Source organism: Amblyraja radiata, chromosome 5 (genome assembly GCF_010909765.2).
Source record: "Amblyraja radiata isolate CabotCenter1 chromosome 5, sAmbRad1.1.pri, whole genome shotgun sequence".
Classification (NCBI taxonomy): domain Eukaryota; kingdom Metazoa; phylum Chordata; class Chondrichthyes; order Rajiformes; family Rajidae; genus Amblyraja; species Amblyraja radiata.
The window spans coordinates 7,437,132-7,463,591 of NC_045960.1; the positions used below are offsets into that span (position 1 = coordinate 7,437,132).

The 26,460-nt window shown below is 47.0% G+C and overlaps 1 protein-coding gene across 2 annotated transcripts; it reads left to right on the forward strand.

The window, feature by feature from the left end:
* Positions 1-1,232: 1,232 nt before the first annotated feature.
* supt7l (SPT7 like, STAGA complex subunit gamma) lies at positions 1,233-20,495 on the forward strand. 2 transcript variants are annotated; one of them, XM_033020564.1, is made up of 5 exons: positions 1,233-1,656; positions 10,396-10,720; positions 16,556-16,796; positions 19,619-19,881; positions 19,998-20,495. In XM_033020564.1, exons 1-5 carry the CDS (start codon positions 1,244-1,246, stop codon positions 20,001-20,003), a joined length of 1,248 nt encoding a protein of 415 aa, XP_032876455.1. In that variant the 5' UTR covers positions 1,233-1,243; the 3' UTR covers positions 20,004-20,495. The 2 variants fall into 2 exon arrangements, with proteins under 2 accessions (XP_032876455.1, XP_032876456.1); XM_033020565.1 differs by lacking the exon at positions 19,998-20,495 and having other exon boundaries at positions 19,619-19,989.
* Positions 20,496-26,460: the final 5,965 nt, after the last annotated feature.

The window sequence follows — 26,460 nt, forward strand, 5'->3', positions numbered from 1 at the left end:
CTAGAGGCAGGAAACATGTTCCCGATGTTGGGGGAGTCCAGAACCAGTGGTCACAGTTTAAGAATAAGGGGTAAGTCATTTAGAACGGAGATGAGGAAACACTTTTTCACACAAAGTTGTGAGTCTGGAATTCTCTGCCTCAGAGGGTGGTGGAGGCTGGTTCTCTGGATATTTTCAAGAGAGCTAGATAGGGCTCAGGGGAAATGGGGAGAAGGCAGGAACTGATTGTGGATAGCCAGGTACATGAATAGGAAAGATTTTGAGGGATATGGGGCAAAAGTGGGAAAATGGGATTAGTTTTAATGGGGAATCTTGGTCAGTATGGATGAGTTGGGCTGAAGGACCTGTTTCCGTGCTGTATGACTGACTCTCATAAATTATATTTACTTCCATCAGGTCTCCCCTTAGTCTCTGAGCATCGGGAGAAAACAATCCAAGTTTGTCTAACCTCCCCTTATTGCTAATACGCTCTAATCCAAGCAGCATTCAACCTCTTCTCCACCCTCCACATTCTTCCCACACTGGGGTGACCAGAACTGCATAATATTTCAGATGTGGTATAACCAAAGTGCTATAAAGCTGCAACATGACTTAGTTTAGAGTTACAGTGGGGAAACGGGCCCTTCAGCCCACCGAGTCCGCACCGACCAGCGATCCCCGCACACGAACACTATCCTACACACACGGGACAATTTACATATATATACCAAGCCAATTAATCTACATATCTCTACGTCTTTGGAGCGTAGGAGGAAACCAATGTTCTTTGAGAAAAGTCACGGGGAGAACGTACAAACTCCGTACAGACATTACCCGTAGCCTGGGTCAAACCAGGTCTCTGGCACTGCAAGGGCTATAAGGCAGCAACTCTACTGAAGAAGAAGGGTTTCGGCCCGAAACTTTGCCTATTTCCTTCGCTCCATTGATGCTGCCTCCCCCGCTGAGTTTCTCCAGCACTTTTGTCTACTTTTGTGTCTTTTTGTTTTGTAGACCAGCATCTCCCTTGTGTCTCCACTGTGGTATCCTGATTTCTGTGCATTTTTCTCAGCCTCTAAGTTGCTGGAAGCCTTGAAATAATCTTCCCTTTCCTCTCCACAGATTTCGCCTGGGATATTTCGGCAGCTGTCAACGGAGAGTGATCCATTAGCCTGCATTTTTCAAATTTTTTTTTTTTTTGTGAAAGACTCGCTGGTTTATTGATTAACCTCCCTTCCTTGGCTCCAGAAGATTTGTGGTAGCAAAGATGATTAAATACTGGGGCGAGATACCGGTGTCCTCCTCCCAGCCCAGCCGCAGCTCCTTCGACCTGCTGCAGCGGGAGTTCCGAACGGTGGAGATTCAAGACCCTCCCCTGCACCAGCCGTCTGCCGAGCGGCCCCGTCCGGCCACCATGCTGGACGTGCCGTCCGAACCCTGCGGCCTGACCCTGCACACCATCCAGCTGATACAGTACAACCGCAGGCTGCGCAGCCTGGTGGCCGCCGCCCAGGCCCAGGGACAGCCCCAGGCCGACGGGCTGAAGGCCGAGGAGCCGGAGCCCCTGCCGCCACCCCCCAGCTCCCCGCTGCTGCCCGAGGAGCTGCTGCCCCTCGACAGCAAGACGCCAAAGTTCCCCTTCCAGCTGAGGCACAGTGACCCAGAGAGCGACTTCTACAGGTGAGTTCTGAAAGACAGACAGAAGGTCTGCTTGTGTAAGAAAGAACTGCAGATGCTGGATAAAATCGACGGTAGACACCAAATGCTGGAGTAACTCAGCAGGACAGGCAGCATCTATGGAGAGAAGGAATGGGCAACGTTTCGGGTCGAGACCCTTCTTCAGACTGATGTCAGGGGAGTGGGCGGGACAGAGCTAGAATGTAGTCGGAGACAGTAAGACTGGTGGGAGAACTGGGGAGGGGAAGGGGGAGGGGATGGAGAGAGAGGGAAAACAAGGGCTACTTGAAGTTAGAGAAGTCAATGTTCATACAGCTGGGGTGTAAGCTGCCCAAACAAAACGACCCGAAACATCACTCATTCCTTCCCTCCATAGATGCTGCCTCACCCGCTGAGAAGACCTGCTTATTTGCTTAGTTTAGCTCAGCTTAGCTCAGTGGAAAGCTTTTTAGTTGCGTGCTCCTGTCAGCGGGAAGACTATACATGATTACATTCTAGCCGTCCACACTGTACCAATACAGGATAAAAGGAATTAGTAAAAGGTAACATCCAGCAAAGTCTGATTAATGTTAGTCTAAGGGTCTCTAATGAGATAGATGGTCAGTCGGGACTGCTCTCCAGTTGGTGTAAGGACGGTTCAGTTGCCTGATAACAGCTGGGAAGAAAATGTCCCTGAATCTGGAGGTCAACAAAAATGCTGGAGAATCTCAGCGGGTGAGGCAGCATCTATGCAGAGATGGAATAGGCCACGTTTCAGGTCGAGACCCTTCTTCAGAATGATGTGGGGGGGGGGAATAAAGGAAGAGGCGGAGACAGTAGGCTTGTGGGAGAGCTGGGAAGGGGAGGGGAAAGAAGGAGAAAGCAAGGACTACCTGAAATTGGAGAAGTCAATGTTCATACCGCTTGGTTGTAAACTACCCAAGGAAAATATGAGGTGCTGTTCCCTCAATTTGCACGGGGCCTCACTCTGGCAATGGCCCAGGACAGAATGGGAGGGGGAGTTAAAGTGCTGAGCCTTCGGGAGATCAGGTTGGTTATTGCGAACTGAACGGAGGTGTTGGACGAAGCGATCGCCAAGCCTGGTCTCACCGATGTAGAGAAGTTGACACCTGGAACAGTGGATGCAGTAGATGAGGTTGGAGACGGTGCAGGTGAACTTCTGCCCCACCTGGAAAGACTGCTTGGGTCCTTGGATGGAGTCGAGGGGGGAAGTAAAGCGACGAGTGTAGCATCTCCTGCGGTTGCAAGGGAAAGTGCCAGGGGAGGGGGTGGTTTGGGTGGGAAGGGACGAATTGACCACGGAGTTACGGAGGGAACGGTCTCTGCGGAAAGCCGAAAGGGGTGGAGATGGGACGATGTGGCCACTGGAGGTGTACGTTTTCAAACCTCTGTTCTTCTAGCCTGATGAGAGAGGGGAGTGGAGGGGATGAGACAGTCCGATTCAAGGGAAGGGAGAGATTATAGCGAATGAGGAAGGGAGTGGGAGTTTGTGGGAAGGGATTCATTAAAAGAAGGAAATGTGGAGAAGATATTGGGGGGGTGTGGAGTATAATAGTATAACGTTTAGTGCAAGATCAAGTCCGATTACAGATCGAAGGTCTCCAATGAGGTAAATTGGAAGTCGGGAGTTTAGTTTAGAAACACAGCATGGGAATGGATTGTTAACCATTTTAAACCCTCTTCCCATTCCCACACTGACTTTTCCGTCCTGGGCCTCCTCCATTGCCAGAGTGAGGACACACGCAAACTGGAGGAGCAGCACCTCATATTCCGCTTGGACAGCTTACAGTGATATGAACATTGAATTAAGAAACTAACCAACAACAGCCTCCTGCCCCCTTCTCTTTCTCCTCCAAAACCCCACCCCCTCTTTCCTAACCCTCTCCCTCCCTGACTCCCTTTCCCCCTCCCCTCCCCTGTAACCAGGCAGGCCGAGCACCTACTGTCCTCCCCTCCCCCTCCACCTCTATCATTTACAATGGACACACAATTTGCATCTTTTCTATCCTTGAGCTCAACAATTGGCAACTCTTTATCCTCTGGGGCCCACACCTGTCTCCTCATCCATGGCCTTTGCCTGTCAAAGAATACCCTCGCCTGTGTTCACCTAGGTACCTGCCATGCTCTGTCCGGCCCCTCCTCTCTCCCAGCTTTCTTTACCCCCCCCCCCCCCCCCTTTTTCAATCAGTCTGAAGATCCGAAACATTGCCTATCCATGTTCTCCAGCGATGCTGCCTATACCGCTGAGTTACTTCAGCATTTAGTGTCAATCTTCAGCTTGGAAGAAAAATCCTTGTAGCTATGCCTATTCCTCATAATTCTCATCTGTCTCCACATCCATCAACATATCTATTGATCCGACCTCCACCACTGTGAGGCAGAAAATTCCAGAGAATCGCTGCCCTCAGAAGGAAGAAATGTCTTCATGCTTCAGTTTTAAATGATCGCCCCTTTATCTTGTAACAACGTTTGTCCCCTTGTTTGTGATTCTCCCACAAATGGTAACATCTCAACAGCTACTCCGTCAAGCTCCCAGTGGATCTTGTATATTTGAATAAGACCACCTTGTATTCTTTTAAACTCCAAAGAATACACGCTCAAATTGACTAGAAAGGAACCGCAGATGCTGGTTCATACCAACGGTAGATATAAACTGCTGGAGTGACTCAGCAGGTCAGGTGGCATCTCGGGAGAAAAAGGATGGCTGACGATTTGGGTCGGGACCCTTCTTGAGACTGAAGTAGGGTCCTGACCCGAAATGTCACCCGTCCTTTTCTCCAAAGATGCTGCCTGACCCGCTGAGTTAAGGGCCTGTCCCAGTTTCACGACCTAATCCACGACCTTTTTTACTCGTGGACTTTTTCATCATACTAGAAAAAACACCCCGACCTACTTGATGTCACGAGTACCTACGACTAGCATCACGGCCTGCTACGACCTACCTACGACCTCCACAACCTCGTGACGACCATGCTGCGAGTATGAGTCAAGGGCAAACTCGGCAGAGGTTGTGAATTAGGTCGTGAAAGTGGGACAAGCCCTTTACTCCAGCACTTTGTGTCTATCTCTAATTGTTTAGCCCTTCGTGATAGGACATGCCTCTCATCCAAAAAAACCTAGACAGTGTGTTTAAGAAAGAACTGCAGATGCTGGGTGTGTGCACCCACAATCTCCGACCGTGATCGGCGTGCGGGTGGTGGAGCTACTACCAACTATCATGGTGGGACTGACCAAAAGTGGTGTTGGAGTAAATACTCTTCAAGTTGTCATCATTAGGAACAATCATGTTTCAGTCCTTAACAAGGCACTTGAAGTCGAGGTGAATCCTTCAGTGTTATTACAATTTATTTTTCTTTCACACTGACCGCAAATCGACTTTATTGATCCCACTGTAGTTAGGTCAAGTGATTTGTTGCAGCTTGTCTTCTGCCGATGTTAATATACACACAACCCAGCGGTTCCATTGGCAGCAGTGTTTCTGGGGCAGCTGGTTTGGGCCAAACTTGAAGTACTCAGCCGTATATCCTGCAGATGATTGGTAAAGAACGGCAGTCTACTCCTACAAGGTCAGGGACACAGCTTAACCCAAGTGTAGCAGGATTGTTTCCAATCTACCTGGTGACTATACCGCGGGGAGTGTCTTGATCCTACTCCCTGCAAGAGGAACGTACCGCCGTCCTTCACTAAACATGTGCTGGGACCTTTGCTGGTTGTGATATTGAGTTGAGTTTAGTTCATTATCACATGTACCGAGGTACAGTGTGTATAAAATCATGAGATCAGTTGAACAGGACAGTACATTGGCCCAGCTGGTAGACCTGTTGCCTCACAGGGCCAGAGACCCTGTTTCGTTTCTGACCTTGGGTGCTGTCTGGGTGGAGTTTGCACGTTCTTCCCGTGTGACCCGCGTGGGATTCCTCCAAGTGCTCCGTTTTCATCCCACATCCCAAAGACGTGTGGGTTTGTCGCTTAATTGGCCCTCAGTATAATTGCCCCGAGTCCGTAGGGAGGGGATGGGAAAGAGGGATAACATAGAATGAGTACAAACGGGTAATCACGGTCGGCATGGACTGGGTGGGCTGAAGGGCCTGTTTCCATGTGCTGTCTCTAAACTGAACTAAATATCTGGAACTCACTGCAAGAGGATGTAGAGCAATCAGATGCAATCACCACTTTCAGGAGACATTTAAACATTTTATCACATATTAAATTAAAGGAGATAATGACCTAGTGTGCGTAACTAGGATTAGTATAGATCAGCATAAAGGTTGGTGTATGAAGGAACTGCAGATGCTGGTATAAACTAAAGATAGACAAAAGATGCTGGAGTAACTCAGCGAGACAGGCAGCATCTCTGGAGAGAAGGAATGGGTGACATTTCGGGTTGAGGCCATTCTTCAGAAGATGAAGGTTCTCGACCCGAAACGTCACCCATTCCTTCTCTCCTGTCCCGCTGAGTTATTCCAGCATTTTGTGTCTATCTTTCGCATGAAGGTTGGCATGGATTCGGTGGGCTGAAGGGCCTGTTTCAGTGCTGCATTACTGTAAGTCTAACATTCATTGGCGTGGTACTTTGCACGTCTAGGATGTAACCTAATTAGTCAGGTTCTGCCTCACACCACGCAACATGGTCTCGGTGGATCAGTTGGCCTCTGCTACTTGCAATGTGGCACTCGATTTAATGATCAAACAATGCTTTACATTAATTAAAGCAGAAAACATATGAACTAGTCAGCAGGGCACAGTCTATTTTCATCTGTTTGCTTTAACTATGAGTGAAAGATGCAGCACAAAAACAGGCCCTCTGGCCCACCAAGTCCACGCCGACCATCAATTACCCATTCAGTTTCAGTTCAGTTTCAGTGTAGTTTATTGTCACATGTACTGAGGTACAGTGAAAAGCTTTTGTTGCGTGCTAACCAGTCAGCAGAAAGACAATACATGATTACAATCGAGCCATTTACAGTGTACAGATACATGAGAAGGGAATAACGTTTCTTGCAAGGTAAAGCCAGCAAAGTCTGATCAAGGATAGTCCGAGGGTCACCAAAGAGGTAGATCGTAGTTCAACACTGCTCTCTGGTTGTGGTAGGATGATTCAGTTGCGTGATTACAGCTGAGACAAAACTGTCCCTAAATCTGGAGGTGTGCATTTTCACATCTCCATGACCTTTGCCTGATGGGAGCGGGGAGAAGAGGGAGTGGACAGTGTGCGACTAGTCCTTGATTATGCTGCTGGCCTTGCCGAGGCAGCGTGAGGTATAATTGGAGTCAATGGAAGAGAGGTTGGTTTGTGTGATGGTCTGGGCTGCGTCCACAATTCGCTATAATTTCTTGCGGTCTTGGATGGAGCTGTTCCCAAACCAACCTATGATGCATCCCGATGAAATGCTTTCTGTGGTGCATCTGTAGAAGTTGGTGAGAGTTGTTGGGACCATGCCAAACTTCCTAAGCTTTCTAAGGAAGTAGAGTGTGCTCTCTTGGCCATTACTACAATATGGGTGGTTCAGGAGAAGTTGTTGGTGATATTTACTCCTAGAAATTTCTCTACTTCGGCACCGTCAATGCAAACTGGGGTATGTGTACCGCTTCACTTCATGACGTTGATCACTATCTCATTTGTCTTGCTGACATTAAGAGAAAGGTTGACAAAAAAAACTGGAGAAACTCATCGGGTGCGGCAGCATCTATGGAGTGAAGGAAATAGGCAACGTTTCGGGTCGAGACCCTTCTGCAGACTGATGTGAGGGTGGGGGGGGCGGGAAGAAGAAAGGAAGAGGCGGATACAGTGGGCTGAGGGAGAGCTGAGAAGGGGAGGAGAAAGCAGGACTACATGAAATTAGAGAAGTCAATGTTCATACCACTGGGCTGTAAACTGCCCAAGTGAAATATGAGGTGCTGCTCCTCCAATTTACCTCTGCCTCACCTGGAAAGACTGCTAGGGTCCTTGAACGGAGTCAAGGGGGGAGGTAAAGCGACAAGAGTAGCATTTCCTGCGGTTGCAAGGGAAAGTGCCAGGAGAGGGGTGGTTTGGGTGGGAAGGGACGAATTGACCGGGGAGTCAGAGAATGGTTGCTGTCTCGACACTGGGACACGAGGTTCTGGAGTTGAGAAGGATGAGAGGGAATCTTATTGAAACATACAAGGTTATTAAGGGTTTGGACACAGTAGAGGCAGGAAACATGTTCCTAATGTTGGGGGAGTTCAGAACCAGGGGCCACAATTTACGCATAAGGGGTAAGCCATTTAGAACGGAGATGAGGAAAAATCTTTTTCACCCAGAGGGTTATGAATCTGTGGAATTCTCTGCCTCAGAAGGTAGTGGAGGCTAATTCTCTGTATGCTTTCAAGAGAGAGTTGGATAGAGCTCTTCAATATAGCAGAGTCAAGTAATATGGGGAAAAGGCAGGAAATGGATACTGATTGTGGATAATCAGCCATGATCACAATGAATGGCGGTGCTGTCTTGAAGGGCCGAATGACCTAATCCTGCACCTATTGTTTATTGTCTATTCCCGATCTCATTTCACACTAATTCTACGTTGTCTCACTTTCGCAACCACTCAGTGGATACCAGGCGCAATTTAAAGAAGCCAATTACAATTAACCTAGAAACCCACAGGTCTTTGGAATGCAGGAGGAAGCTGGAGCACCTGGAGGAAACCCACGCGGTCACAGGGAGAACAGGCAATGTCCACACACAGACAGCAGCCGAGGTCAGGATTGAACCCGAGTCTTTGGTACTGTGAGTCGGCAGCTCTAACCCTGCGCCACTGTGTTTTAAGTGCTGCCCAGACTTTTATTTGTCACTTTGATGTTGCACTGCTTTACTTTTGGCACCAGGCCTCTCATTCAAACATCTATGCTGAAGGTCACTCGACCATTTCTTTGTTCTTCATCCTGCAGATTTTCACCAAGTTACGATGCCCTGTGTTGGGCCTTTATCAGGATATTCACTTTAGGCGAGGCTGCTCAAGAATATAGCTTTTGTCTTGCAGCTTAGGGACGAAACAGACAGCATGGAACATTGAGGGCAGCACAGTGGCGCAGTTGTTAGAGCTGCTGCATCACAGCGCCAGTCACCTGGGTTCGATCCCGACCTCTTGTGTGTGGAGTTTACACGTTCTACATGTGACTGCATGAGTTTCATCCGGGTGTTCCAGTTTCCTCCCACATCCCAAAGACATGGAGGTTGTAGGTTAATTGGCCCTCTGTAAATTTCCTGTACCGTGTAGGGAGTGGATGGGAAAGTGGCATAACACGATACTAGTGTGAATGCAGGTTCGATGGTCGGCGTGGACTCGATGGGCTGCAATTCCTGCTTCCATACCGTGTGTTTCAATTAATCAATTTGTTATTAAACTAGAATGGAGACTTGTTAGACCAGCAGGAGGTTTTTCAGCTACTCGTATCAGTTCTGCTTTACAACTGGATTTCTGATCTTTATCGTAGTTTTCCATTTATCCCTTGACACCTTTTTCAACAAAGGAAATGTCCATTTCACTTTTCAAATCCTAATTAAGCTGCACTAGATGGTTCTTTAAGTGAGGCAGATCCGTATTTAGGTTTATTATTGTCACGTGCAACTACAGTGCAAAACTTTGTTCTGCATGCTATCCAAACAGATAATGCAATACATTATCACAATCATGTCAAATTCAAGTACCATAGGTAGAGCAAAGGCAAGATACAGAGTGCAGAATATAGTTCTCAGCATTGTAGCATATCAGTTCCAGACAACTTAATTTCCTAGTCGATTCAGCTGTAAGGGAGACAAACGCAATGCCAGCAGTTAGTTCAAGAAGACTAGAATACAAAAACAGGGATGTAATGCTGAGGCTCTATAAGGCGCTGGTCAGGACGCATTTGGAGTACTTTGAGCAATTTTGAGCCCCATTACTGAGGATGAACTGGCTCGAGAAGGTCCACAGGAGGTTTACAAGAATGATCCCAGGAATGAGTGGGTTAACATATGGTAAGCGTTTGACGGCTCTGGGCCTGTACTCACTGGAGTTTAGAAGGATGCGGGGGGACCTCATCGAAACTTACCGAATAGTGAAAGGCCTGGATAGAGTGGATGTGGAGAGGATGTTTCCACTAGTGGGAGAGCCTAGGACTAGAGGGCTTAGCCTCAGAATTAAAGGACGTTCCTTTAGCAAGGAAATGAGGAGGAATTTGTTTTTGTCAGAGGCTGGTGAATCTGGAATTCATTGTCACAGAAGGCTGTGGAGGCCAAGTCAATGGATATTTTTAAGGCAGAGATTGTTAGATTTTTGATTAGTATGGGTGTCAGAGGTTATGGGGAGAAGGCAGGAGATTGGGGTTAGTAGGGAGAGATAGATCAGCCATGATTGTATGGCGGAGTAGACTTGATAGGCCGAGTGGCCTAATTCTACTCTTAGCACTTATGAACATGAACAAAGTCCAATGTCCGCAATGGGGTAGAGGTGAATGGGACAGTCCCGAGCTTATGGGAGGACCGTTCAGAAGCCCTGATAACAGAGGGGAAGAAGCTGTTCCTGAGTCTGGTGATGCGCGCTTTCAAGCTTTTACCATCAGCCCAACGGGAGCAGGGGAAAGATGGAATGGGTGGGGTAGGAAAGTTGGCAGAGGTTGGGCTGTCAAGGGCATTATGCAGTGAACACAAAGTGCTGGAGTAACTCGCTGGGTCGGGCACCATCTCTGGAGGACATTGGAAAGGCAACTTTTCAGTTGGGGGACTAACTCAGCTTGTGTTTGCAGGGGGAAAGGTGAGCCGGTGACGGAACTGAGCTGGGCATCCTGCCGGCAGCTCCTGTACCAGTCGGTGGCCACGGTCTTGGCCCACGCGGGGTTCGAGTGCGCCCACGAGAGCGTGCTGGAGACGCTGACGGACGTGGCCAGCGAGTACTACTACAAGTTCACGCGGCTCCTGCGCTCGGCCGCCGACAGGGAGGCGCGGGTGGGCCGCACCCCCTTCCAGGACGTGATGGAGCAGGTGTTCCACGAGATGGGCATCGGCAGCGTGCTGTCCCTCCAGAGCTTCTGGCAGCACCGCATCAAGGACTACCACAGCTACATGCTCCAGGTGGGCTCTGCAAGCTATCCAAGCACATAGAAACATAGAAAATAGTCGTCATAATCATTAATAATAATACACTGTATTGTCATTGTAAATACACACAACAAAATTTCAGAAGCACTGCCCGAGCGGAGCTCCAACGTATCAGATAAATAATTACGATGTTGAAGAAGGAGCTGCAGAGGCTGGAAAATCGAAGATAGACAAAAATGCTGGAGAAACTCACCGGGTGCGGCAGTATCTATGGAGCGAAGGAAATAGGTAACGTTTCGGGCCGAAACCCTTCTTCAGACTCTGAGTCATGAGTCTGAAGAAGGGTTTCGGCCCGAAGCGTTACCTATTTCCTTCGCTCCATAGATGCTGCCGCACCCGCTGTTTCTCCAGCATTTTTGTCTACCTTAAATAATCACGACAATGGAAACAGCAAAAACGGCAAGAAAAACGTCGTCAGAATGTGCAATATTTCACAGTATAGTGTTATAGCAGTACAAAATATTGGCTATGTGTGTTCGGTGCAGAGTTCAGAGTGGTGATGGCCTTGGGGTAGAAACTGGTTGTTAATCTTGTGGTGTGTGATTTGATGGACCTGTAACCCTTTCCTGAGGGCAAACAAGGGATGTGCGGGGTGAGATGAGTCCTTTAGGATGCGTGATGCCTTTCGCAGGCAACAAGAGCTATAGATCTCTTCCAGGGCAGGCAGGTGTGTGTTGGTGATCTTCTGGGCTGCGTTGATGACTCTCTGCAGAGCCGCCTTGATAGCCGCAGAACTGTTGCCACACCACACCAGGATGCCATGTGTCCTAGGACTGGTGCAGGAGTAGGCCATTCGGCCTTTCGAGCCAGCACCGCCATTCAATATGATCATGGCTAATTATCCAAAATCAGTACCCCGTTCCTGCTTTCTCCCCATATCCCTTGATTCCATTAGCCCTAAGAGCTAAATCTAACGCTCTCTTGAAAACATTCAGTGAATAGGCCTCCACTACCTACTGTGGCAGAGAATTCCACGATCAGTATGCCAATGCGGTAGAACAACCACACAATAGTCATTACCACCCCACAATGTGTTACTTCACCAGTACTACATAGTGTGGGAAGGAACTACAGATGCTGGTTGACACCGAAGATAGGCACAAAATGCTGGAGTAACTCAGCGGGACAGGCAGCATCTCTGAAGAGAAGGAATTGGTGATGTTTTGGTGGACACCCTTCTTCAGACTGATATCAGGAAGATGCATAGATAAGGAAGTGGAACGTGTGAAAACAGGACAATGGGAATGCGGTTCTTCTTCCTATCGAGGTCACACACAAGATTAGAAGTTGTTCAGCCAGAGCTGTGATGGTGGAAAGATTGGTGGAAACTGGGCCGCAACGTGAACGCTCTTTCCTTGACCCCGGAATGCGGGTGAAGGACTCAGTAGTATAGATCATTGTTAGCTAGGAGAAGGTAACAAAGGACACAGATCAAATGTAGCCGGAGACAGTAAGACTGGTCGGGGAACTGGGAATGGGGAGGGATGGAGAGAGAGGGAAAGCAAGGGTTACTTGAAATTAGGGAAATCAATGTTCATGACGCTGGGGTGTAAGCTGCCCAAGCGAAATATGAGGTGCTGTTCCTCCAATTTGCGCTGGGCCTCACTCTGACAATGGAGGGGGCCCAGGACAGAAAGGTCAGTGTGAGAATGGGAGGGGGGGTTAAAGTGTTTAGCAACCGGCAGATCAGGTCGGTCTGAGAGGAGGTGTTCAGCGAAACGATCGCCGGGCCTGCGCTTGGTCTCGCCAATATATAGGAGTCCACACCTGGAACAGCGGATTCAGTAGATGAGGTTAGAGGAGGTGCAAGTCAACCTCTGCCTCAGTACGAGGCCCACTGTGTCTCACTCCATTAGTACTACCCCACAGTGTGTCATTCCATCAGTACTACCCCACAGTGTGTCATTCCATCAGTACTACCCCACAGTGTGTCATTCCATCAGTACTACCCCACAGTGTGTCATTCCATCAGTACTACCCCAGATATTGTCATTCCATCAGTACTACCCCACAGTGTGTCATTCCATCAGTACTACCCCACAGTATGTCATTCCATCAGTACTACCCCACAGTGTGTCATTCCATCAGTACTACCCCACAGTGTGTCATTCCATCAGTACTACCCCACAGTGTGTCATTCCATCAGTACTACCCCGCGGTATGCTGTTCCATCAGTACTACCCCACAGTGTGTCATTCCATCAGTACTACCCCACAGTGTGTCATTCCATCAGTACTACCCCACAGTGTGTCATTCCATCAGTACTACCCACAGTGTGTCATTCCATCAGTACTACCCACAGTGTGTCATTCCATCAGTACTACCCACAGTGCATCATTCCATCAGTACTACCCACAGTGTGTCATTCCATCAGTACTACCCACAGTGCATCATTCCATCAGTACTACCCACAGTGTGTCATTCCATCAGTACTACCCACAGTGTTTCATTCCATCAGTACTACCCACAGTGTTTCATTCCATCAGTATTACCCACAGTGTGTCATTCCATCAGTATTACCCACAGTGTGTCATTCCATCAGTACTACCCCAGATAATACAATACATTAATACAGTCGTGGACTCGATGGGCTGAAAATCCTACTTCCAAACTGTATCTTTTAATCAATCAATTTGTTATTAAACTAGAATGGAGACTTGTTAGACCAGCAGGAGGTTTTTCAGCTACTCTCATTCTGCTTTACAACTGGATTTCTGATCTTTATCGTAGCTTCCCATTTATCCCTTGACACCTTTCCCAACAAAGGAAATGTCCATTTCACTTTTCAAAACTTAATTAAGATGGTTCTTTTGGTGAGGGTGATCCTTATTTACGTTTATTATTGTCACGTGTGCCAAAGTACAGTGCAAAACTTTGTTCTGTATGTTATCCAAACAGATCAGATAATGCTATCAAGTCAGAACTCAAGTACAACAGGTAGAGCAAAGGGGAAGATACAGAGTGCAGAGTATAGTTCTCAACATTGTAGCGCACCAGTTCCAGGGGGGCAGAGTCCAATGTCCGCAATGAGGTAGAGGTGAATCAGACAGCACCCTAGCTTATGGAAGGACCGTTCCAGAAACCTGATAACAGAGGACATGAAGCTGTTCCTGAGTCTGGTGATGCGCACTTTCAAGCTTCTGTATCTTCTGCCCGATGGAAGCGTTGAGAAAAAGGAGTGGCCGAGGTGGTAAAGGTAGGGCAGTCTTGGACATTATGCATAGAACACAAAGTGCTGAAGTAACTCATCGAGTCAGGCACCATCTCTGGAGGACATGGATAGGTGACGTTTCGGGTCCAGGACCCTGCCTTGGGAGTGTCGGAGACACACCGGTGATCTTATAGAGGTGTCTATACGTAACTTTAGAGATACAACACGGAATCGGGCCCTTCAGCCCACTGAGTCCATGCCGACCAACGATCACCCGTACACTAGCACTATCCCACATGCTCTAGGTGGGTACATCCAAGCATCTCGAATCCCCCAGACCCACCCACCAGTGCGGCAAACCAACGTTAATGAGCCAGTACCGCGACAACGCTTTCCACAAAGATGTGTGATCCATAAGGAGAAATTGAGGAAGATGGGAATTATATTTGGCAAAGTCTAGAGGACTGAGAGGTGATCCCCATTGAATGGTATTTAATGAGATTCTGAAAGGCTTCGATAAGGAAGACATCAAGAGATGGTCTTCTGGGTGAGGAATCCACAAACCGATAGTGGTGGAATAAGGAGCTTCTCAGTTAGGATGCCAACACAAATTGAAGGAACAGCCCCTCATATTTTTGCTTAGCTTACAGCCCAGCGGTATGAATATTGAAGGTAGATACAAAATGCTGGAATAACTCAGCGGGTGAGGCAGCATCTCTGGAGAGAAGGAATGGGTGATGTTTCGGGTCGAGACCCTTCTTTCAGATTGATGTCAGGGGAGAGGGTGAGACAAAGATAGAATGTAGGCGAAGACAGTAGGTCTGGTGGGAGAACTGGGAAGGGGATGGAGAGAGAGGGAAAGCAAGGGCTACCTGAAGTTAGAGAAGTCAATGTTCATACCGTTGGGGTGTAAACTACCCAAGCAAAATATGAGGTGCTGTTCCTCCAATTTGCGCTGGGCCTCACTCTGACAATGGAGGAGGCCCAGGACAGAAAGGTCGGTGTGGAAATGGGAGGGGGAGTTGAAGGTATGAATATTGACTTCTCTAACTTCGTAACCTTTGGTTTCCCTCTCTCTCCATCTCTCGCCATTCCTAGTTCTCCATCCAGTCTGACTGTCTTCCTGATTGAATTTTATCTTTGTATACTTTGTTGTCACTTCCCCCAACTAACAATGATCTACATTTAACTTGGCCATCAACCCCTTTGATGTCTAGTTTTTACACCTTAACCTTCCATATCTCTGTGTCTCCCTTTTCGTTGACTGTCTGAAGAAGGGTCTCGACACAAAATCGTCCATTCCTTCTATCCAGAGATGCTGCCTGTCCCACTGGGTTACTGCAGCATTTGTGTTTATTCCAGTAATTTGGTTTTATCTTTGGAGTTCAGTTTGCTCAGTTACAAGTTAATTTAGGTATGAAAGGCAAAGGTCACTTTAACACAAGCAGAATTGAGGGTTTTGAGGCTTATGTTCATATCATAGGAGCAGAATTAGGCTATTCAGACCATCGAGTTACTCTGACATTCAATCATGGCTGATCTATCTTTCCCTCTCTACCCCATTCTCCTGCCTTCTCCCCATAACTGGACACCTTCACTAATCAAGAATCTGCCAATCTCCGCTTTAAAAATAACCAGTGACACGGCCTCCACTGCCGTCGGTGGCAGTGAATTCCTCAGATTCGCCACCCTCTGACTAAAGAAATTCCTCCTCATCTCATTTCTAAAGGAATGCCCTTTTATTCCTGAGGCTTTCCATGGACTCTCACTAGTAAATGTCCTCTCCACGTCCACCCTATCCAGGCCTTTCAGTGTTCGGAAGTTTCAATGAGGAGCCCCCTCATCCTTCAGAACTCCAGCGAGTACAAACTGTCCAGTACCGTCAAACAATCATCATGTTAACATCATGCATTGGATGTTAAAATGGTATAGGTTGACGTGGTCTTATTGATGGTAAAGTATAATTGTGGGGTGTTATGTTGTCCAATCCTATTTCGTACGTTATTCTATGTTTGAGTTAAAGATTACCGTTGATTAATCATGTTATTTCTCTGTTGGATGCTTGGCGAAATGAGCAAACATCCTTTAGTTTAGATTAGTTTAATTTACTTTAGTTTAGAGAGACAGCGTGGAAACAGGCCCATGAGTCCGCGCCGACCAGGGATCCCCGAACATTAACACTATCGTACACATTAGTGACAATACACAATTTTACAAGAGGCCAATTAACCTACAAACCTGCACGTCTTTGGAGACTGTGATTCTAAGGGTGCCTGTTTGGGGATACAGCGCGGAAACAGGCCCTTGGGCCCACCAGGGTCCGCGCCGACCAGCGATCCCCGCACATTAACACTATCCTACACCCACCAGGGACAATTTTTACATTTACACCAAGCTAATTAACCTACAAACCTGTATGCCTTTGGAGTGTGGGAGGAAACCGAAGATCTCGGAAAAAACTCACGGGGAGAACGTACAAACTCCGTACAGACAGCACCCGTAAGCGGGATGGAACCCGGGTCTCTGGCTCTGCATTCGCTGTAAGGCAGCAACTCTGTCGCTGCGCCACTGTGACTGCCCGAAGTGGGTGGGATAATTCTTTGATTCTATCTTGACCCTTTCTAGTTTCACACATACTCTGTACATCTTGCCTACAGGTGAGCAAGCAACTGGCTGAAGAGTATGAGAAACTGGTCAGTCCGGAGAAAGCCTCTGCCGAGGACACCAAACCATTGAAGATAAAGGAGGAACCGCTAAGCGACATTGCTTTCCCCGTCAACGAAGAGAACGAAGCTGATCTTCCCACAGGCGAGCAGGCCTTGCAGCTTGGAGTTCTGGCACAGGCTCATGAACGCTATGCCGCCACACTCGAGGTTGATGCATCTCCTCAGACATCAGGTGAAGGCACATTGCACCATCAACATTTCTCTCTGCTCAGGTTTGGATGGAGTGGATGTGGAGAGGTTGTTTCCACTAGTGGGAGAGTCTAGGACCAGAGATCATAGCCTCAGAATTCAAGGACATTCTTTGTGGAAGGAGATGAGGAGGAATTTCCTTAGTCAGAGGGTGGTGAATCTGTGGAATTCTTTGCCACAGAAGTCTGTGGAGGCAAAGTCAGTGGATATTTTTTAGGGCAGAGATAGATAGATTCTTTATTAGTACGGGTGTCAAGGGTTCTGGGGAGAAGGCAGGAGAATGTGGTTAGGAGGTTAGATCAGCCATGATTGAATGGCGGAGTAGACTTGATGGGCCGAATGGCCTAATTCTGCTGCTATCACTTTATGTTCTTATGACTTATGCTAGGTTGTCGAGCGCCTTGAGGACCGACGTCAGCTGTTTGTTTTTGTTTATGCGTGTTTACTTTTTTCAAAATGGTCACTTTTTTAAAGAAAGCAGTAGAATGGGGCGTCCTTTGCTCAGATAGGTTTAGGTTTTTTGTTGTTACGTACTGAAGTACAGTGAAAAGTTTTGTTCTGCATGCTATCCAAAGAGATCAGATATACCACACATAGATACAATCGTGAAACTCAAGATAGAGCAAAGAGGACGATACAGAGTGCAGAATATAGTTCTCAGCATTGTAGCGCACCAGTTCCACAGACAAAGTCCAATGTCCACAATGGGGTAGAGGTGAATCGGACTGTACCCTAGCTCATGGAAGGACCGTTCAGAAGCCTGATAACAGAGGGGAAGAAGCTGTTCCTGAGTCTGGTGGTGTGTGCTTTCAAGCTTCTGTACCTTCTGCCAGACATGAGGGGGGAGAAGAAGAGTATAAAGCAGCAGAGAAACCATCCTATCCACCATCCTGTGGAAGGAGAGAAAGCTGTTTGTCTGAAGCCAAGGATGCCAAAGACTTCCCCATTCAAAACATGCTGCTGCTTTCACAAAACATGTTGCTGCCGAATCCAGCCAGTGGTATTTAACTACATGTCCTCTGGGCAAGCACATGTCTCCCTCTCCCTTAAAGGATATTGGAGCAGCTGGGCTTGTACACTCTGGAGTTGAGAAGGATGAGAGGGAATCTCATTGAAACATATAAGATTGTTAAGGGTTTGGACACGCTAGAGGCAGGAAACATGTTCCCAATGTTGGGGGAGTCCAGAACCAGGGGCCACCATTTAAGAATAAGGGGTAAGCCATTTAGAACGGAGATGAGGAAACACTTTTTCTCACAGAGAGTTATGAGTCTATGGAATTCTCTGCCTCAGAGGGCAGTGGAGGCAGGTTCTCTGAATGCTTTCAAGAGAGAGCGAGATAGGGCTATTAAAAAGAGCAGAGTCAGGGGATATGGGGAGAAGGCAGGAACGGGGGTACTGATTGGGGATGATCAGCCATGATCACATTGAATGGTGGTGCTGGCTCGAAGGGCCGGATGGCCTACTCCTGCACCTATTGTCTATTGTCTATATTGTTTGCAACCCAGTGAGGACAACAGTATGGTGTTCAGCGTGAAATTTAGCCGGCATTTAATTACCTTGTCGAAAAATGTGGCAGTTCAATTTGTGAACATGGAACAGGGCCTCGTGTACAGCAGTTTTAATTTTAGTTGGTTGAAGGATTATAAATTCATAAGCCATAGGAGCAGAATTAGGCTATCCGGCCCACCTAGTCTTCTCCGCCATCCAACCATGGCCGATCTGTCTTTCCAACGCAACCCTATTCTCCTGCCTTCTCCCGTAACCTTTGACACCCTTACTGATCAAGACCATGTCTATCTCCGCTTTAAAAATACCCAAAGACGTAGCCTCCAAAACCGTCTGTTACAACAAACTCCACAGATTCACCACCCTCTGACTAAAGAAGTTCCTGCTCATCTACATTCTAAAGGTATATCCTTTTATTCTGAGGCTGTGCCCTCTGGTCCTAAACTTTCTCACAAGTGGAAACATCCTCTCTGCATCCACTCTGTTTCATTATACGATACCCCCTCATCCTTCTAAACTCCAGCGAGTACAGGCCCAGTGCCGTCAAACGCTCATCATATGCTAACCTACTCATTCCTGAGATCATTCTCGTAAATCTCCTCTGGATCCTCTCCAGAGCCAGCACATCCTTCCTCAGATATGGTGCCCAAAACTGCTGACAATACTCCAAATCTGGTCTGACCTCAGTCTTATAAAGCCTCAACAACATTAAATTTCTGCTTTTATATTCTAAAAGGGCCTGTCTCTGCGCTGCACTACTATAGAGATGCAGCGTGGAAACAGGCCCTTCGGCCCACCGAGTCCACGCTGACCAGAGATCACTCCGCACACTAGCACTATCCTACACACGAGGGACAAATTACAATTTTACCAAAGCCATTTAACCTATAAACATTTTGAAAGTGGGAGAAAACCTGAGCACCCGGAGAAAACCCTCGCTATCACGGGGAGAACGTACAAACTTCATTAAGACAGCGCCCGTAGTCAGGATTGAACCAGGGTCTCTAGCGCTGTGATGCAGCAACTCTACCACTGTGCCACCCTCTACTCTATAATGGATTTTTTTATCTACTATTGTAGATGTGACAACATTATAATAATGTTTCTAATTAACCCAATTCAAATGGACTGTAGAAAACGTGGCCCTTGTCAATGAAAAACAAAGACAGAGGTCCAGGCACATTGTAAGCTGGGGGGGGGGGGAAGGGGGTGAACCAAACGCCACATGATTGTGATTTCCACATGGCTGGAGACTGTTTTGATGACGGCTTTGCTCCTTCTTTCCCCCCCCCCCAGGCCCCGAGGTCAGCAGCTCTCCTCTGTGGAACCTGACCCAAGTTAAGATGGAGCCCCAGGAGAGCGAGGAAGGCAGCGGCCCGCCCCACGGCGTTTTGGGCAACGACGTGTTCGAGGAGCCGATGTCGGCCATGAGTGACTCTGGCATCCCGCAGACCCCCAACACCACCGGCTCAGATGGCAGCTACATCTCCCACTCGCCCGACAGCCTCATGGCCTCTTCCCCTGTCTTCAATCAGCGACCGAAGAAAAGGCAAAGGAAGGTGTGAATACTAACCAACCACCCCGTGGTCCATTTTTATAGTCCTTACTGCTTTATTATTTTTTTTTTTTCTCCCCCTCTCTTTAATAATGTTAATACGACACATTCTCTCATCAGAATTGAGATGTCACCACTTGCCGTTTGCCGATGGATTCTAACAAGAATCAAAGCAAGAATCAAGGCACTGCTTCACCAGCTGGTGGTTCCTTTGAGTTTATTGAACTTGCCGAGGAAGACAAAGACACACAGGAGGGAGAATGTGGAAACGGATTGTGGAAACGCCTTGTCTGAGAAGGAGACGAGCCTCTTGGGTGAGACCAACGTTCAGAGCTGGTGTTCCCTGGCATCGGCGGTCGGACACATCCGCTGCCAACAATTTATAATTTTCTTCAGGCCGACTGCTTCATAAATGATCATCGGCCCTATCGTGAAATGCTTGAGCAGCGATTTGTGGCTTTCTTTCGCCGTGGACACTATGGTAGGCTGACAATTATCACAAAGCTCAGAGCGCTTAAATCAGGAGCCAGATCAAAAACTCGTGGTGTGGCTTTTGAATGGGGTCTGGGTTTAGGCTATGATTTTTAAACAAAATAATGATGTTGCAATTACGCAGAACACTCATTAGCCTGTCTTCATTTGTCCATGCTTCAAGGTTTCACGGAACAGTCTGTATCTGAAATGTCAAACTGCTGACACCTGCACTGAACATTAGTACCGTTCTTCATTCTTCTTGCTTATCATTCATCCTTATTTGAACTCCAGCCCACTGTTCCTGCCTGCTCATCATTTACAAAGTGAAACGCTATTTCCTGGGGGAAGCTTAGCTGGCAAAGGTCTCTTTTTTTTAAAGTTCCTCAGGCAAGTCTTGTAGCAAAAATAAATAGCGCCAGACACCAGGGGCTGGAGTAACTCAACGGGTCAGAGAGCATCTCTTGAGAACACGGGGAGGCTACATTTGAAGTCTGAAGGGTCCCGACCCAAAACATTGCATATCCATGTTGTGCAGAAATGCTGGTTGACCCGCTGAGTTACTCCAGCACGTTGTGCTCTACACAGGATTCTAGCATCTGCAGTTCCTTTTGTCTCGGTCAAAAAGGAATAGTTTAGTGCTGCCTTTTATTCTATCAGAATAAATTCAATCGTTTCAAATTTGTTCATTTAGAGTACTGCTTGCAACCATTTTGTGAACATTATACTTAAGATTGAAATCTTGATTAAGCGACTACACCATGTTTGTAACTTCATCACATTAAATGTAGACACCAGGAACTGCAGGTGCTGGTTTACAAAGAAAAAAGACACAAAATACTGGAGTGACTCAGCGGCTCAGGCAGCATCTCTGGAGAACATGAATAGGCAATGTTTCTGGTTGGGACCCTTCTTGATTGCAGTTGAGGGGAGAAAGCTGGAAGAGAGGTGGAACAGGGCAAAGCCTGGCGAGTGATAGGTGGATTCAGGTGAGTGGGGGGGGGGGGGGGGATAGACACAAAGCTGGTGCGACAGCGGGTCAGGCAGCATCTCTGGAGAAAAGAAATAGGTGATGTTTTAGGTCAAGACCGTTCATCAGACTGAGAGTCAGGGGACAGAGAGAGGTGAGATATAGACGGTACATAGAACAAATGAATGAAAGATATGCAAAAAGCAACGATGATCAAGGAAAGGTGGAGCCCACAATGCTCCATTGTTGGCTGTGGGGAAGGTGATAAAGAATGATACAGTGGAACTCAGCAGGAAGACAATGAAGGTAGTATGACGACTCGGGTGGGGGAGGGACGGAGAGAGAGGGGATGCAAGTGTTACTTGAAGATGGGGAAATCAATATTTATACCACTGGGTTGAAAGCAGGGTGGGGGTGGGGTTTGCTTGGCCGACTGGTGGACAAAGGTCAGAGACAAAAGGGCAATAGACTGTGAGATGAGGAGAGACGAGGAGTGAAATGTGAAGCTGGAGGAAGGGATGTAGTTGAAAGGGGACCAGTGATTCTTTCCCACCTTCCCCACACACCTCTCAACGCAAGACATTTGGGTGGCAAGCAAATAAAGATAACAGGTAACGATTGACTAAGACAGCTGAGGAGTGAAGGCATTCGAATGTCAGCAGTGTCTTTGCAGGGTCTGGCCATGTGCTATCATCCTTCATCTGTATTCACCAGCATTGATGCTTGCGTTTGCGGTGGGCTTTCTGAGGGGCAGGGTGAAGCTGGATCTGAAAGAGGTGGCTGTTCTTTGCTGACTAGATACAGACAAGGTATGTTTTATGTAAGCGCAATTGTGGATGCTGTTAATGGTATTAAAGAACGATTTGATCAATAATTGAAAGCATTTTTTTTGTTTTGTTTATTCTTGGTTGTCATTTATCCTTACTTGAACTCCATCTCGACTGCTCCTGCCGGCTCATCATTTACAAAGTGAAGCACTACTGATCCTCATGCAAGTCTTGAAGCAGCAAGAAATAGTGTAGAATACAATATGCTGGAGTAACTCAACAGGTCAAAGCAGCATCTCTGGAGAACATGGATATACAATATTTGAAGTCTGATGGAGGGTCCCGATCCAAAACATCGCCTCTCCTTAAGACTTGAGAGATACAGCGTGGAAACAGGCCCTTTGGTCCACGCTGACCAGTGATCACCTTAAGCTAACAATCTTGATTAGGCAACTACGCAATATTTATAACTTCATAATTAAATGTAGACACGAGGAACTGCAAATGCGGGTTTACAAAAAAACACACAAAGTAACTCAGCAGGTCAGGCAGCATCTCTGGAGGACATGGATCAGTCAGTAGAAGAGTCCTGACCTGAAGTCCATATAGTTCAGATTAGTTTAGTTTAGAGATACAGCGCAGAAACAGGCCCTTCGGCCCACCGAGTCCACGTCGACCAGCGATTCCCACACATTAACACTATCCTGCACGCACTAGGAACGATTTACAATTATACAAAGCCAATTAATCTACAAACCTGAACGCCTTTGGAGTGTGGGAGGAAACCGAAGATCCCAGAAATAAACTCACGCAGGTCATGGGGAGAAGGTACAAACTAGGTACTGACGGAACGCGTAGGCAGGATCGACCCCAGGTCTCTGGCGCTGTAAGGCAGTACCTCTACAGCTGCACCACTGTGCTGCCCATTATAATTACCAGAGCAGCTTGCAATCTTTTTCTATATGAGCTGGTAAATGGAAGCTCCAGAGGCGGATACAATTTTAAAAGACATTTGGACAGATATACGGTAGAGTTTAGATGGAAGATAGACACAAATGGCTGGAGTAACTCAGCGGGACAGGCAGCATCTCTGGAGAGAAGGAATGGCCGACGTTTCGGGTCGAGACTGATTTCAGGGGAGTGGGCGGGACAGAGATAGAATGTAGTCGGAGACAGTAAGACTAGTGGGAGAACTGGGAAGGGGGAGGGGATGGAGAGAGGGGAAGCAAGGTCTATTTGAAGTTAGAGAAGTCAATGTTCATACCGCTGGGGTTTAAGCTGCCCAAGTGAAATATGAGGTGCTGTTCCTCCAATTTGCGCTGGGCCGCACTCTGACAGTGGAGGAGGCCCAGGCCAAAAAGGTCAGTGTGGGAATGGGAGGGGGAATTAAAGTGCTCAGCAACCGAGATCAGGGAAGTACTGACACTTTTGAGAAATATAAAAGTGGATAAGTCTCCAGGTCCGGACAGGATATTCCCTAGGACATTGAGGGAAGTTAGTGTAGAAATAGCAGGGGCTATGACAGAAATATTTCAAATGTCATTAGAAACGGGAATAGTGCCGGAGGATTGGCGTACTGTGCATGTTGTTCCATTGTTTAAAAAGGGGTCTAAGAGTAAACCTAGCAATTATAAACCTGTTAGTTTGACGTCAGTGGTGGGCAAATTAATGGAAAGGATACTTAGAGATAATATATATAAGCATCTGGATAAACAGGGGCTGATTAGGAACAGTCAACATGGATTTGTGCCTGGAAGGTCATGTTTGACTAATCTTCTTGAATTATTTGAAGAGGTTACTCGGGAAATTGATGAGGGTAAAGCAGTGGATGTTGTATATATGGACTTCAGTAAGGCCTTTGACAAGGTTCCTCATGGAAGGTTGGTTAAGAAGGTTCAATGGTTGGGTATTAATGGTGGAGTAGCAAGATGGATTCAACAGTGGCTGAATGGGAGATGCCAGAGAGTAATGGTGGATGGTTGTTTGTCAGGTTGGAGGCCAGTGACTAGTGGTGTGCCACAGGGATCTGTGTTGGGTCCACTGTTGTTTGTCATGTACATCAATGATCTGGATGATGGTGTGGATAAATTGGATTAGTAAGTATGCAGATGATACTAAGATAGGTGGGGTTGTGGATAATGAAGTAGATTTTCAAAGTCTACAGAGAGATTTAGGCCAGTTGGAAGAGTGGGCTGAAAGATGGCAGATGGAGTTTAATGCTGATAAGTGTGAGGTGCTACATCTTGGCAAGACAAATCAAAATAGGACGTACATGGTAAATGGTAGGGAATTGAAGAATGTAGGTGAACAGAGGGATCTGGGAATAACTGTGCACAGTTCTCTGAAAGTGGAATCTCATGTAGATAGGGTGGTAAAGAAAGCTTTTGGTGTGCTGGCCTTTATAAATCAGAGCATTGAGTATAGAAGTTGGGATGTAATGTTAAAATTGTACAAGGCATTGGTGAGGCCAATTCTGGCAGTATGGGGTACAATTTTGGTCGCCTAATTATAGGAATGGATGTCAACAAAATAGAGAGAGTACAGAGGAGATTTACTAGAATGTTGCCTGGGTTTCAGCAACTAAGTTACAGAGAAAGGTTGAACAAGTTAGGGCTTTATTCTTTGGAGCGCAGAAGGTTAAGGGGGGACTTGATAGAGGTCTTTAAAATGATGAGAGGGATAGACAGAGTTGACGTGGATAAGCTTTTCCCACTGAGAGTAGGGAAGATTCAAACAAGGGGACATGACTTGAGAATTAAGGGACAGAAGTTTAGGGGTAACATGAGGGGGAACTTCTTTACTCAGAGAGTGGTGGCTGTGTGGAATGAGCTTCCAGTGAAGGTAGTGGAGGCAGGTTCGTTTTTATCATTTAAAAATAAATTGGATAGTTATATGGACGGGAAAGGAATGGAGGGTTATGGTCTGAGCGCAGGTATATGGGACTAGGGGAGAATACGTGTTCGGCACGGACTAGAAGGGTCGAGATGGCCTGTTTCCGTGCTGTAGTTGTTATATGTTATATGGTTATAAGGCGGACTTAGCGGAGGTGTTCAGCGAAACGATTGCCGAGCCTGAGCTTGGTCTCGCCGATTTACCGGAGTTGACATGCCATACAATTCTATGACTGTGGAAAGACAGAACACTTCACAGTTACCAAGCAGGGATGATTATGAATTTCAAGTAAGAATTGCATTCTTCAGTTTCATATGACAATAAAATACTCTTAATTAAGGCTTTGGGTAATAAAAAAAACCTGTGATAAACTAAGGTAGACAAAAATGCTGGAGAAACTCAGCGGGTGAGGCAGCATCTATGGAGCGAAGGAAATAGGCTAAGTTTCGGGTTGAGACCCTTCTTCCAGATAAACAGTGTAGATCCCTTTTTCTTCCTCATTTAGTTTAGAGATATAGTGGGGAAACGCTTTTCAGCCCACCGAGTCCGCGCGGACCATCGATCACCTGTGCACGAGTTCTGTCCTGCACACACTAGGGGGAACTTACAGAAGCCAATTAATGTACAAACCCGCATGTCTTTTAAATGTGGGAGGAATCCGGAGTTCATAGGTCATAGGCGCAGATTGAGGCCACTGGGCACATCAAGTTTACTCCGCCATTCCATCATTGCTGATTTGTCCCCTCAATCCCATTGGAAACATAGACAAATAGGTGCAGGAGTAGGCCATTTGGCCCTTTGAGATCACTGCCATTCAAATGATCATGGCTGATCATATAAAATCAGTTCCTGATTTTTCCCCATATCCCTTGATTCCTTTAGCCCTAAGACCTAAATCTAACTCTTGAAAACATCTTGTGAATTGGCCTCCACTGTCAGCTGTGGCAGAGAATTCCACAGATTCACAACTCTGGGTGAATTTTTTTTTCCTCATCTCTGTCCTAAATGGCCTACCCTTTATTCTTAAACTGTGACCCTTGGTTCTGGATACCCTCAACATGGGGAACATTTTTCCTGCATCTAGCTTGTCCAATCCCTTAAGAATGTTGTATGTTTCTATAAGATGCCCTCTCATCCTAAATTCCAGTGGATACAAGGCCAGTCGACCCACTCTTTCATCATATGTCAGTCCCGGCAATTAACCTGGTGAACCTACGATTCTCCTGCCTACTCCCCGTAACCTTTGACGCCCTTACTAATCAAGAAAAGTCTGAAGAAGGGTTTCGGCCTGAAACGTTGCCTATTTCCTTCACTCCATAGATGCCTCTGAGTTTCTCCAGCACTTTTGTCTACCTTCGATTTTCCAGCATCTGCAGTTACTTCTTAAACAAGAATCTGTCAGTCTCTTCTTTAAAAAAAACCCTATAGTGTCTCCTTTCCCTCTCATAGAAACATAGAAAATAGGTGCAGGAGTAGGCCATTC

Coding starts and splice junctions, on each gene's coding strand:
- supt7l (XM_033020564.1), top strand. CDS start 1,244: ATGATTAAATACTGGGGCGAGATACCGGTGTCCTCCTCCCAGCCCAGC. Junction 1,657..10,395: donor CCAGAGAGCGACTTCTACAG/GTGAGTTCTGAA, acceptor TTGTGTTTGCAG/GGGGAAAGGTGAGCCGGTGA. Junction 10,721..16,555: donor ACCACAGCTACATGCTCCAG/GTGGGCTCTGCA, acceptor TCTTGCCTACAG/GTGAGCAAGCAACTGGCTGA.